General features: G+C 30.2%; 2 protein-coding genes and 1 long non-coding RNA gene across 7 annotated transcripts; 1 reads left to right on the plus strand and 2 right to left on the minus strand.

The window, feature by feature from the left end:
- The first annotated feature begins 3192 nt into the window (after positions 1 to 3192).
- On the plus strand, positions 3193 to 4233 carry LOC107925971 (uncharacterized). Its single transcript, XM_016856743.2, has 2 exons — positions 3193 to 3779; positions 3848 to 4233. Exons 1-2 carry the CDS (start codon positions 3210 to 3212, stop codon positions 4166 to 4168), a joined length of 891 nt encoding a protein of 296 aa, XP_016712232.1. The 5' UTR covers positions 3193 to 3209; the 3' UTR covers positions 4169 to 4233.
- LOC107925970 (uncharacterized) lies at positions 4022 to 7925 on the minus strand. Of its 5 annotated transcripts, none has more exons than XM_041091939.1 (8): positions 7685 to 7850; positions 6982 to 7330; positions 6105 to 6290; positions 5618 to 5710; positions 5445 to 5503; positions 5117 to 5264; positions 4774 to 5029; positions 4022 to 4154 (listed from the first exon to the last, which is right to left on the minus strand). In XM_041091939.1, the coding sequence occupies exons 2-7, from the start codon at positions 7321 to 7323 to the stop codon at positions 4931 to 4933; spliced, it is 927 nt and encodes a 308-aa protein (XP_040947873.1). In that variant the 5' UTR covers positions 7324 to 7330; positions 7685 to 7850; the 3' UTR covers positions 4022 to 4154; positions 4774 to 4930. The 5 variants fall into 5 exon arrangements, with proteins under 5 accessions (XP_040947873.1, XP_040947874.1, XP_040947872.1 ...); XM_041091940.1 differs by lacking the exon at positions 4022 to 4154 and adding an exon at positions 4250 to 4387 and having other exon boundaries at positions 6982 to 7317; XM_041091938.1 differs by lacking the exon at positions 4022 to 4154 and adding an exon at positions 4250 to 4387.
- Positions 7926 to 8543: 618 nt separating this feature from the next.
- On the minus strand, positions 8544 to 11534 carry LOC121216320 (uncharacterized). Its single transcript, XR_005912487.1, has 3 exons — positions 11453 to 11534; positions 10920 to 10992; positions 8544 to 9407 (listed from the first exon to the last, which is right to left on the minus strand). It is a non-coding gene; the product is annotated as an uncharacterized lncRNA (long non-coding RNA).
- Positions 11535 to 12148: the final 614 nt, after the last annotated feature.

A 12148-nucleotide genomic window follows, 5' to 3' on the forward strand; every position in this document is an offset into this window, starting at 1 on the left:
AATAATAAATGTATATTACAATTTATAAATATTTAGTAATAAATGTTTTATAGTATAAAATATGAATATTTTCATAATATAAAAATGAGTATTTGTTTAAATTCTTCTCAGCTTCATTTTAGTTCCAATATGTCACAATTCACTCTCATATACTTCAAATTAATTTTTAATTAGGCATTAGTTATTATTAAGTCTATATAAATATTGGCTCGAATAGTTGTTGAGTTACAAGTTGTGTGCATGGAAGGAGTGGCTAAGGGGATGGGCACTCCTTCAAGTATTGCGATAACAGGAGTAAAACAAGGGACACACAAATTGTTTAAGTAGTTCGGTTTCCCTATGTTTATAGAGCCTAGCTTAGAGAGAAATATTTACTATCTTCAACATTTACAACAAGTGGTCCTAAATCTATCACACAACCATGACAATTTCCTCACCTTTGTACCTTGAAGAATAATACTCTCACCACTAAATTCACCCTTGTGAATTTAGCATGTAAAACCACAACTCAATAGGTTTTACAATCACAATGCACTCATAAAATGAAGTTCCTTGCTAGAACAGATTAAGTATTTCATCTCTTTGTGTATAATAACCTATATAGTTCTCTCAATTATATAGAATATTTCAAGACTTGCTAACATAAAGAAGAGTTATCACAATCCTATTAAAGAGCAAGTAAATGGGTTGAATACAATATAATAATAATAATAAACAAAGTAAACAAGGACTTTTGGCAGCTAAGATATCAAGGGTATAATCCAATCTAATCCAATATCCTCGATCCAAGAGATTGGATAAGTAAGACCCAGTCTAATTCGATCTTCCATATATGTTTCCTTAAGTGATATAATATTCAATGATGGGCTAGATACATTCCACAATATCAACATAGTCCAAAAATCCAATTCAATAAATTGTCAATAATTTAAATATGGAAATTGTCTCAACTTTTGCAATCATCTAGGGAGTGAGCACTCTCGCAAGCACTCCTTCATCCTTCTCATATTTTGGAACATAAAATATTAGTTATTATGAAATGAAACTTCAGTTGTTAAAAGAAAATACTTTTATGATATTTTGTTACAAAGATATTTTATATTGTTTTTGTTCACTTAAAACAACTTTCAAAATCTTAGGGTAGCATTTGGGAACTAAGATTTTAGAATTTAAATTTCAAAAATAATGTAAATTGAGTAGTAAGCTATTTAAAATAAAAATTGTAACATTCGTGATCATTTCTCAAATCTATGAATTTGGTAGAAGCCTATTTAGTAATAACTTTGATATCTTTAAAATATTTTTGGATTTGACAAATCCATATTTTTTCTATTTTTTAATATCTATTATATTGAATCTCAACTAATCTTACTATAATATATACATTTCATGTAATTAAAATTTAAATCCAAAATTTAAAATCTAAGTTACCATAATAAAATTTGCTAAACAACTAAAAAAATATAAAATTTATCCTTAAAAAATTATTTTTCAGAAAAACTATTTTTAGAAAGTATTGCACAAACACAACCTTATTTCAATTGACTTGTGAATAAAAATATGGAAACCGTAGAAGAAATTATCATACAAAAACATATATGTTACTAAACATCTTTATTTTAAAAATGGATAAATCCAGTGGGCTAATAACTAACGAATGAGACGGAGAAAAGTAGTTGGAAAATTGGCATCTTCTTCAATCATAATCATGGCTTCTTCTGCTTTAATTTTCAATCTCCCTTAGATGGTTCTTTGTCTACCCCACGAATGCATGCTTCATCCCTCTCTATTTCACATTGCTATATTTTTAATTAATTCCAAAATTGGTTTCTCCAAAAATGTCATCTTATTTTTATTCTAGTGGGAATTGAATACTATCACAACACAGTCCATTTTTTTTTCTTGAATTTTTTTTTAAGCTAAATATGCCTCTTTATCAATTATCATACACATATGACATACGGTGGAAAGCATGATGACTTTATGTACACAAACGTTGAACATAATTTTGAAGGTTTGTGAATGTTTGTCTGAAAAAGAGGCGAGGAGACCCTTCCTTTCCGGCAATGAGTGGGAAAGCAATAATTATTTGAGACCATTGTTTGTTTTTGTTTGGTTTAGAAAAGCATCATCTCAATTTTCATATGATGTTTTTTTGAGACCTCATTTGCACGTTTGATGCAAACCTAAATCATGATTCCTTCTTTCTCTTTGTCTTTGTCTTTGTCTGTCTTAAAATCACTTTCGATGTTAAGTTTCATCTCTTCATTTCAAAGAAACAAAAACATTATTTGATAATTAACTAATTTTTGAATTTTGATAAATAATTTTACAAAATTTGATTAAGGTAATTATTATTATTATTTTATTAAATTAGATAAAATTACAAACTACCACCAAAAAAAACTATGAAATAATAATTGAATAATTCTTATTTAGAGATATCTGTTAGACTTATTCAAACATCTGGTTATCTACTCAAGCCAGAAATATGGTCTAATAAATAAGTTTAGTTTCCAACATTCAAAACTCGAGCGCTGTTTGACTTAAATGGTTTTTAATTTTATATTACAAATATTATTTTGTTTTTATTTTACATATGGTATAATTTCTATCACAATGATATATGATACTATAATGTATATACTAAAAGTATGTTTTTCAAGATATTAAAAATTTAATAAAATTAGTTTAGAGTGGTGATTAAAACTCATGTCAAACACCTCTTCAGTACAAGTTTAAACCTTGTTATCTTCATTCTCAGTCTCAATATTGTATAAAATGTTAACAAAACAATTAAATTAACATAAATTATTTTTTTATTTCTTTTATTAAATATGAGAGGCCTAAAACGAATTTGAGCTAATCATTTACAAATATCAATAGAGTAGATAAGATTTGAGTCTCAAATTTTGGGTCAGACCAAACGGAAATAAGATTAAATTATGTTAATACCATATATCGGTCCAACTCAAACCCAATCCAACCCAACCATAAACATCTCTAATACTCATTGGAGTTAAAAAATTAATCAGCTTCTTAATAAACTGCTAGGAGTATCCTCAGATTTGGGGGTTTAGGACATTGAACCCATTAGTAGGATTGAAAAGCCCAAATTCGGCCCAATTATTCCAATGTTTTGTGGGCCCTAATTGATATCTGCAAATGTTTACAACCATAAAATTTAGCAAGCTTTTCTGCAAAATCAGATGATTTCCCTGGAAGGGGTTTCAAGTATTCGGAAAACACATGATATGCTACCTATTCACTCAAAACCCAAGCTATGGAACCCATCCATTGCACCAAATCCACCAACATTTAAAAAGATTCTTCCACTAAAAATTTCAAACACTTGGAATGAAAACAAGGAAGCAAATGAATCAAAAGCAGGCAGAATCAAACGCCTGGTGCTTTCCAATGAAGGCAGAACCAAGCTCAACACCTTTCCCGACAGGGAATTCTATGCTTACCCCAGGTTTGTAACTCATGTTGATGATGGATTCATTGCCACACTAACAGATTTGTACAGGGAGAGGCTAAAGCCTGGCTCAGAGATTCTTGACCTCATGAGTTCATGGATTAGCCATCTACCAAATGAAGTCGTTTACAAAAGAGTGGTAGGGCATGGACTTAATGCTCAGGAGCTTGCCAGGAATTCTAGGATGGATTACTTCTTTGTCAAGGATCTAAATCAGGACCAGAAGCTCGAGATTGAAGACTCAAGTTTCGATGCTGTGCTATGCACGGTCAGTGTACAGTATCTTCAGCAACCTGAGAAGGTAACCTGTATGAATATGAAGTTGGATAGGAATCAATGAGATCATGAATCAACGATTGCTTGTTATAGGCTTTTGCAGAAGTTTTTCGCGTGCTTAGGCCAGGAGGCGTATTCATTGTGAGCTTCAGCAATAGGCTTTTCTATGAGAAAGCAATCAATGCCTGGAGAGATGGAACTGCATATAGTAGAGTACAACTTGTTCTTCAGTATTTCCAGTGTATTGAAGGGTTCACACAGCCGGAAGTGATCCGGGAATTACCGAGTGCTGGTAATTCTCAAGATGACAAGTCGCCGTGTAGTTGGTTCATGAAGTGGCTTGGGTTATTTTCGGGTTCAGACCCCTTTTATGCTGTCATAGCTTACAAGAACTTCAAACCTGTATATGATTGAAAAAGAAGTTAAGTAGATACTGTAATCTACATTTGAGCTTTAACTGCATCAATTATTTACCGTTTTAAGTTGGAACTTAGAGCTCCTTGAAAGAAAAAAAAAAAAAAACCTTGCATTGATTGAAGGTTTTTCTTTTTTTTTTTACTGGTGTAATAATTCTTTTTTGCGTCATACGATCCTTGTCCAAAATTACCAAGGTCGCACTCCACGGCGTAAATCCTGCCATTTGTTAACAAACTAAGAATGTTTGAATTGCCATCAATTGGAAAACTAATTAGTACTACAATTTAAAAGGCTGAAATTCTCCCCAAGTCCAAATTTTCACTTAAATAGACCAAAATTTGCATGCCTTGAAAACCGTTGTGCTGCCCAAGAAGCATAGAACATGCTTGTTTAAACAACTGATAAACCAAAATCTAGAAAAGCTTTGATCTTACTGCTTAGCTAATGAATTTACAGATCTGTTTCAATCTATACTGCATATATCCATCAATACTAATTATAGGGGCTATACTTTGTGTTATAGTCCAGAGGTGTTCTGACAAGAACAAAAAGAAACTAAAAAAGCCTGTCCTATTGTTTCAAATCTATGAGTTCATCAATACCTCGAAGACAAAAAGACCAAGTTACTAGGACCGCCAGCAATCTGCAAAGAATCTTAATGATGACCATGAATATTTGTTGAGCAACTTTAAGCGACAGTCATATAATGGTCTCGATAGAAGGCCATGCAGAACTGCTGTAGTGGTCTCAGAAGAATGGCTATGATGTTCTGGTTGTGCTACATTGCAATTGCGCAAGCATTTTGGCTTTCTCGACTGCTTCAACATAGTAATATAATCTCCAAAGCGTCACATTTTCCTGCAAGACAAGAAGACATTGCCTTGGCCCAGGTTAGAAATTCTAAATTAACTCAAGAAATCATGTTCCTTGAATCTATTTCTTTACCTCTTTTTCCAGATCAACAAAGATTTCTTCACAAGGCTTTTCAGCTGGCCTACCACGTTGGATAATTTCAACAACACGGACAAGATTTTCCTTGGGTAGCTGTTGTATCAATTTCTGAAGCTGCCGCTTCTCAGTACGAGTCATGGGCCTGTAAATTGGAGTTAAAAGTGTGAAACTGATTGGGATGAGGTGAGAAGTGGCTGTATTATGACATCATATGCACATTTGAAACGTCAAATGCATAACATAGAGCCTAATACCCATTGCAAAATAGCATCATGTCTAGAACATACTTAAAGTTATAAGTTCCTCGGGAACAAACCCATACCTACACTTGGACATTATAGCATCTAAAGTTTCTTCAAGCTTCTGCTCCATATGCATCAGCTGAAAAGAGAAGATGCCTCCACAGTCAGCTATAAACAATTTGCCAAAGAGGCATACATGACATAGAAGGGTCGAAAATGCTTTAAACGAAGAATACAATTTTCAGAAAATCACCGTTGAGGATAGTTCATCAGAATATTTTTTCATTGTTTCCTCTACCAGCAGCTGGTTATCATTCTTTAGAAGGAACTCCAAATCATCTTCCACCTTTAAAACAATGAAACATGTTTATCAATAAGTTACTGATTATAATGCCTGATTTTGTAAGCTTACATGCTCAAGAGTCGCATGCCTCTGCTGATTCAAATAAGAATATGCATACATGAATATAGAATATAGATGCATAGACATACAAAAAAGAATATGAGCAAATATATCTAATGCCACAAAAAGTTCCACAGACGAATAATCATGACTGTTGGACTGCAAAAGAATTTAAATATCTAAAGCCTGTTTTTTCTTCAGTATAGACAATTTGGCATTTCTTACAATCTAATTTTCTATTTGAGAAAATGCATGTGCTCCTCCTTTCATCATGCAAGAAATATTTTATGGTGAATCATTACCAAGATTGAACAATAGGATGAAGAGTAAAATATACCTCTTTGCAAGATCCAGATTTGATGGGATGAGAATTTCCAGTGATGCTGGTCGGTGAGCAGGAAGATAATAATTTAGGTTTCTTACTGGCAACTTGGGCTGCATCTCCATCTAAAGGTGAAGTCACCAAACTGTTGCTTCTGATCTTATAACGTAACTCAGACATAGACACAACAGGATCTAACATCTGCAACAATCAAGTTAATCAGTTACAAAAATAATTTCCCTCTGAAAGATGGAAGCCAAAAACCAATTCTACATTATTGTATCATTGATCATTACTTTGAAAGAAGTATAGAGAAAGAGACATAAAGAACCAGCAATTTAGGTAATCAAAATAGATGGGCACAATTGAGGCACAAGGTGATAAGAGCTAGAAAGGGGCGCAAGTGATAATAGGCATTAACATGTCCTTACCTTCCAATAAATTTAAAATGGCATATCCAACGCAAGATTTTTTATGACTTGCACCCTCGACAACATTGGTAAAGAACAACACAACCTATAAAATTGTTATGAGTATCCTAAATTGAGATCTATCTTGATCATTAGAGACAAGATTAGTGCTTTGTTGTAGCACAATTTAAAACAACTGTTTATGAAAGCAAGACAATGTGCAAGTACACAAGCATGAGAGCAACGGGGCTTTCAATTTTATCTATTAATGGTTGTCACTTGTCTTGGGAGAGAATATGATTGTTGGATATTACAAAAGGTTAAACAAAAAAGGTAGACTGTATTCTGTACTAGCTGTAGAAGTTCAGAGTACAAAAACCATAAGCACTTCTAAAAAATCAAATTCTACAGGTCCCTAATGGTCGGAACCATTACTCATTTATCTTCAGAAAACAGGAGTAGCGAGTTGCAAAAATCTATACCTCGTCAACTTCCATTGAGAGATCATTCACACTTTGCCTAAGTAATCCTTTCAATCTTCCTTTCTTGAAATCTGAAAGCTCAGCACCAATGCTGTTTTCAAAAAGTGAATCAACATCTTTAGGACTGCAATCCATAGACTCTTTATCATTGACCACCACATACTTCCCTTGAGACAACTCAGATGCATTGGAATTGGACAGAGTATTTTTATCTTCTGACAACAGGTCAGCTATCTGACAAGCATAGAAGCTGAAGAAATCAGGTCCAGCTTTACATTGCTCACTCGAACCATCTGAATTTCTCGGCATCTCTGACATGATAGAAGTACTACTACTCTGCATACGACAACTACATAGATACGAATCAGTCCAGACTCCAGATAAATAACTGAAGCAAAAGAGGAAGAAGCACCATTATATATACTATACAAATTTCTCTCTAAAGCTATATTTAGAAACATGAATTTGAACATTTGGATTTAATTTCATTTGTTATAAAAAAACTAAGAGTATGAAATGCATTAATTATGTATAAATTCATTAACATTCAATATGATTATATTTCTGAAAGGTATAGAAACATGAATTTCAAATTCAAAAATATATATATTTAAAATTCACGAATATATATATATACTTCAAATTCAATAATTAATGGCCGTGCAACCTTCGTTACCCGGGCTCGGCAATTGGGGTGCAGTACCTGAGTCGACACGTTCCGACACGGGATACGGGTCAGATCCGGAAAAAACCAGCGGACACGTCGGCGGGTGAGAACTGAGATGAGAAGAGAAGAAAAAAAACTGATACGCGGAGGCGAGAGAGGGAGAGAGAGAAGAGGGACGATGGTAGGAGACAGGTGATGATGACGATGATAGAGTTAATATAAATACTGTATTTATATGGGTAAAGTACTGAATTAGTCATTCAATTTTTCGGATGATTACTCGAAAAAATATTATTGCAATTTCCTCATTTAATTTTTAGTATCTATCATTTTAATCACTCATATATTAAATTTAAAAGGGTAATATGTTTATATTTTGATTTTGGTTATCCAATTTTTAATCATTTTATTTTCATCATCCCAAAACAAATTTAAGTATGGATGAATAAAAAAAATTAAGAAAAAGTTGTAGAAATTAAAATAATGCATTAAAAATTGATAAATTGTATGTTTATCAAGGTAGTTAATAGCATACTGGTGGATGTACTAATTCTCTACTTGCACTGATATAGATTGATACCGATTTGTTTCAATGTACCATTTCAAATTTGTCACTATTTTTAAAAAAATATTTGATATGTGTATATAAAAAAAATGTATTTACAAATATCAAATAATGAGATTAAGAAAATCTCAAGTATAAAATACTCATAAAAATAAACTTTTGGTTGAAATGGTAAAGAAAATATTTGAAAATTGTTGTCGGCATATGATCAAATCTCACAATATGTAATTTTTAAGATAAAAAAAATACTCATCAATTATATAAAATATTCTTTAATAAGATTCACAAATACAATCCATCTTTAAACAAACTAAAAAAATAGAACAAAATATTTATTTCATAAATTATACAATAAGATCATCTCATCCTATGCATATAACAATTCATAATTCAACAAATTCAAAATAAACAGTGTACTGGCTAGTATGGGCGAAGTGCACTGGTATTCACCAGTATGGACAATACCGACCAAAAATTGCACCAGAACAGAGTCTAAAGTTTTTTTGTTCTGTTTATTAACGGAACGACACCGACTACCATGATGTTTACCCTTTTCCGGTTTAGCAACAAATCGATTGACGCTATCAAGAGAAAAAAAAATTGAACAATTTATTTAATTAATTTTGATACTTTGAAATTTAAACTTGAAAAATTAAAAAACTAAAATTTTTGATAATCCTCCTATATTGACAATAATGTCCATGTCAATCAAACTAATATTCAATAGACCAATTTAACAATTTTTTAATGCATTATTTTAGTTTCTATTGCTTTTTTACTTTAATTCTTACTTCTTCTTTTTTTACCTGGATCAATACTAAGAAAATTTGATGACCACAATAAAAGCGACTTAGAAATTAGGTGATCAAAATGAAAATGTAAACATGATTGTCAAAATGATTTGGCATGTACAGTCAGTTGTCGTTAAGGACTTAATGTAACACCCCTATACCATGTTCGACTTAAGGAACTTGATATAGGAATATTAAATTTGGTGCCAAATTAATTCTTGGCTAATTACTAATATAATTGAACATAAAAACTAATACTTGGAACATACCTAATATTTTTCCTAAGTACATGCCATTTTAATCAAAACTTTAAAACATACCCTGTTGTTGCTTGAAGATGTGATGAGATGAGATGAAAACTTGCAGTCTCAAATTCAACTCTTCAAAAATTTCTGTACCTAATCTGCGCACGGAACAAACCGTACGCTGAGTATGCACCCAATGATATTACTATAATTCAAATACTTAAGGTGAAAAAAAAACCAACATATATATATACACATTAAATCTTACCACTATTTTACCATTAATAAATCATTCATGCATTTAAACTTTAATTTTATTTTAATAATATGTATTTTAAATAGCTTCTCTTCTTTTTAACTTATTTATCTTCTTACTATATCGGTATTTATTTCTTGCATTTTATCAATAACCATTTCATAAAAATCATTATTTCATATATTTCATTTCTATATCTCAATTCAATAACTTATTCTATTTCATATCTAAAACCTTACAACATTAGTCTTTTAACAACTATTTCACACTTATTTCAATTTCCCATTCCATTTTAATAATTTATCCATCATCAATTTCCATTGTCAATTCGTTCTTTTATAATCAATTTACAGTTAAAGTCTTTAAATACTCACTTCATACATTAAATCCATAAATATATTTCAATAACTTGTATTTAATTAAATTCAAGTATTATTTTACTATTTCAAATTATTTTATTTTCACTTCTCATTTTTACACCATTTCATATTATTAAAATCTATTCCATAAAATTTATCCTTATTTGTTTCTTGAACCATAATTCTTACCTTTCACATATGTCATATCATTCGAATTTAGTTTTATCAGTAAATTTATTTCATATGCCCCTATTAACTTAACTCGGATTCGGCGGATACACGGATTCCAACCAACACACCAATACGGCACATAGTGCCTAAAACGGTACATAGTATAAGTAATCGGTAACGGTAGCAGTAACAGTAACAGTAACAATATTCAACACACAGTGCTGAATCTGTAACAATAACGGTAACAGTATTCGATACGCAAAGTATCGAATCAGTAACAGTAACAGTAGTCGGCACATAAGTGCCTAATCAGTAAGTTGGCAAAAACCCATATTTTTTCATATCCTATGGCATGCCAACTATATCCGACTAGCCCGACTAGTTAATAGGGTATTTAATTTACTTTTCAGTACAATTTCCATCTTAGTTCAGTATCAATTAAAATTCTTTATTTCAATCAGTTTCACAGTATTGCAGTAATTCATTACTTCAGTATTCCATACTTCAGTTTAGTATTAGTCTCACATATCAATTTCCACTTTCTCAATTCAATTCCAATAAAATCCATATCAATCACCAATTTCAATATTCCAGTTCAATTTAATAATTCAATTCAAACCATTTCAATTTCTATTCAATAATCACATTTCAATTTCACTTTCTTAATTCAATATTCATCTCAATTACTCACATATAATCACAATTCAATCTAATTTCATTCAATTCAGTATCAATACTTAATTTCAATAATCATATTCACTTGAAATCAACTCCATTCAAAACAATATTATCATACCAAATTTCTTACCTTATTTATTTACTATGCATTTCAATTAAAACACAATAATTAATAATAATTAGATTTGAATTATAATAATACAAACCGTGATTCTCGTGTCTACTTCTCGTCCACTTTTTCTTTTCCTTTCTTCGTGGATGCCTTGGGTGCGATATTAGCTACGAAAAATTAGGATTATTTTCATAATCATTAATACAATATTAAATTATGTCTAATATCTAAATTTTCCTATTCAATTTCTATCCAATTTCTACTATAAATTCAATTTGGTCCCAATTAAATTCAATTACTTTCCTATCTTAATTCATATTTTATTTCTATTCAAATTTCAACCAAACTTAGACATAACTATCTAAATTTCATCATAAATACCAAATTTCGAAATTCTTGAAATTTAGTCCCTACTATGCAAAACTTATAGCTTACTTTACAATTTAATCCTTTAATCAATTCTAATCAATAAGTCTATCAATTAAACCCCTAATTCAAACATTTGTTCAACATGAACTATACTTAAAAACCTATAAACTTCCAAAGTCTCAACTTAATTTCATCAAAATCTTTGTTCTAAAATTTCTAAAACATCAAAATTAAGTAAAAAGGGCTTGATTGACTTACATATTAAGGTTTAAAGCTTTAAAACCTGAATTTCCCCTTTTATTTTTCTTTCTTTCCTTCCTTTCCCCTGTTTCGAATAGCTTCTGTTCTTTTTCTTCTTTGTTTCTTTCTTTCGTTACTTTACTATATATATATATATATAAAATATAATAATAATATAATATATAATAAAACATAATAAATATCTTTATTATTTAATAATATAATATAATATAATATAATATAATATAATATATTGAACTTAAAAATCTCAGATTTTTTGTAGGATTAACCGCCTCAATTTATACTTTTGGTTTAATTGCCCTTTTAGTCCTTTTTACTTTCTTTGTATTATACTTGTTTATTAATTTAACAATTATATAATATATAATTATAACAAATATCTATTACTTAAATAACAAGTAAATTAAATACATATAACACACTTGTATTTTATCATCACCTTACATTTGTCTTTATTTGTTTTATTTCATAATATAATATATTAATTAATAAACATCTTTTACTTATTATTTAAGAAAATATACAAATAAATTACAAGTGTATTTTCATGTATTCTACACATGTTTATTATCTCTACCATACATTTGTCACTATTTTAATTTATTTAATGATAATAATAAATTTAATATAAAACCATAATAATATTTATATATATAATATATAATCGAAGAAAAATCTTCCCATTTGCCGCCT

This window comes from Gossypium hirsutum, chromosome D04 (genome assembly GCF_007990345.1).
Source record: "Gossypium hirsutum isolate 1008001.06 chromosome D04, Gossypium_hirsutum_v2.1, whole genome shotgun sequence".
Classification (NCBI taxonomy): domain Eukaryota; kingdom Viridiplantae; phylum Streptophyta; class Magnoliopsida; order Malvales; family Malvaceae; genus Gossypium; species Gossypium hirsutum.

What these genes read in the sequence shown, in the direction of transcription:
- LOC107925971 (XM_016856743.2), top strand. Translation starts at nt 3,210, where the DNA reads ATGATTTCCCTGGAAGGGGTTTCAAGTATTCGGAAAACACATGATATG. An exon ending in ATCTTCAGCAACCTGAGAAG is followed by an intron (nt 3,780 to 3,847) that starts GTAACCTGTATG and finishes TGCTTGTTATAG; the next exon opens with GCTTTTGCAGAAGTTTTTCG.
- LOC107925970 (XM_041091939.1), bottom strand. Translation starts at nt 7,323, where the DNA reads ATGCAGAGTAGTAGTACTTCTATCATGTCAGAGATGCCGAGAAATTCA. An exon ending in TCTCAATGGAAGTTGACGAG is followed by an intron (nt 6,291 to 6,981) that starts GTATAGATTTTT and finishes TGATTGTTGCAG; the next exon opens with ATGTTAGATCCTGTTGTGTC. An exon ending in TTGTTGATCTGGAAAAAGAG is followed by an intron (nt 5,030 to 5,116) that starts GTAAAGAAATAG and finishes CTTGTCTTGCAG; the next exon opens with GAAAATGTGACGCTTTGGAG.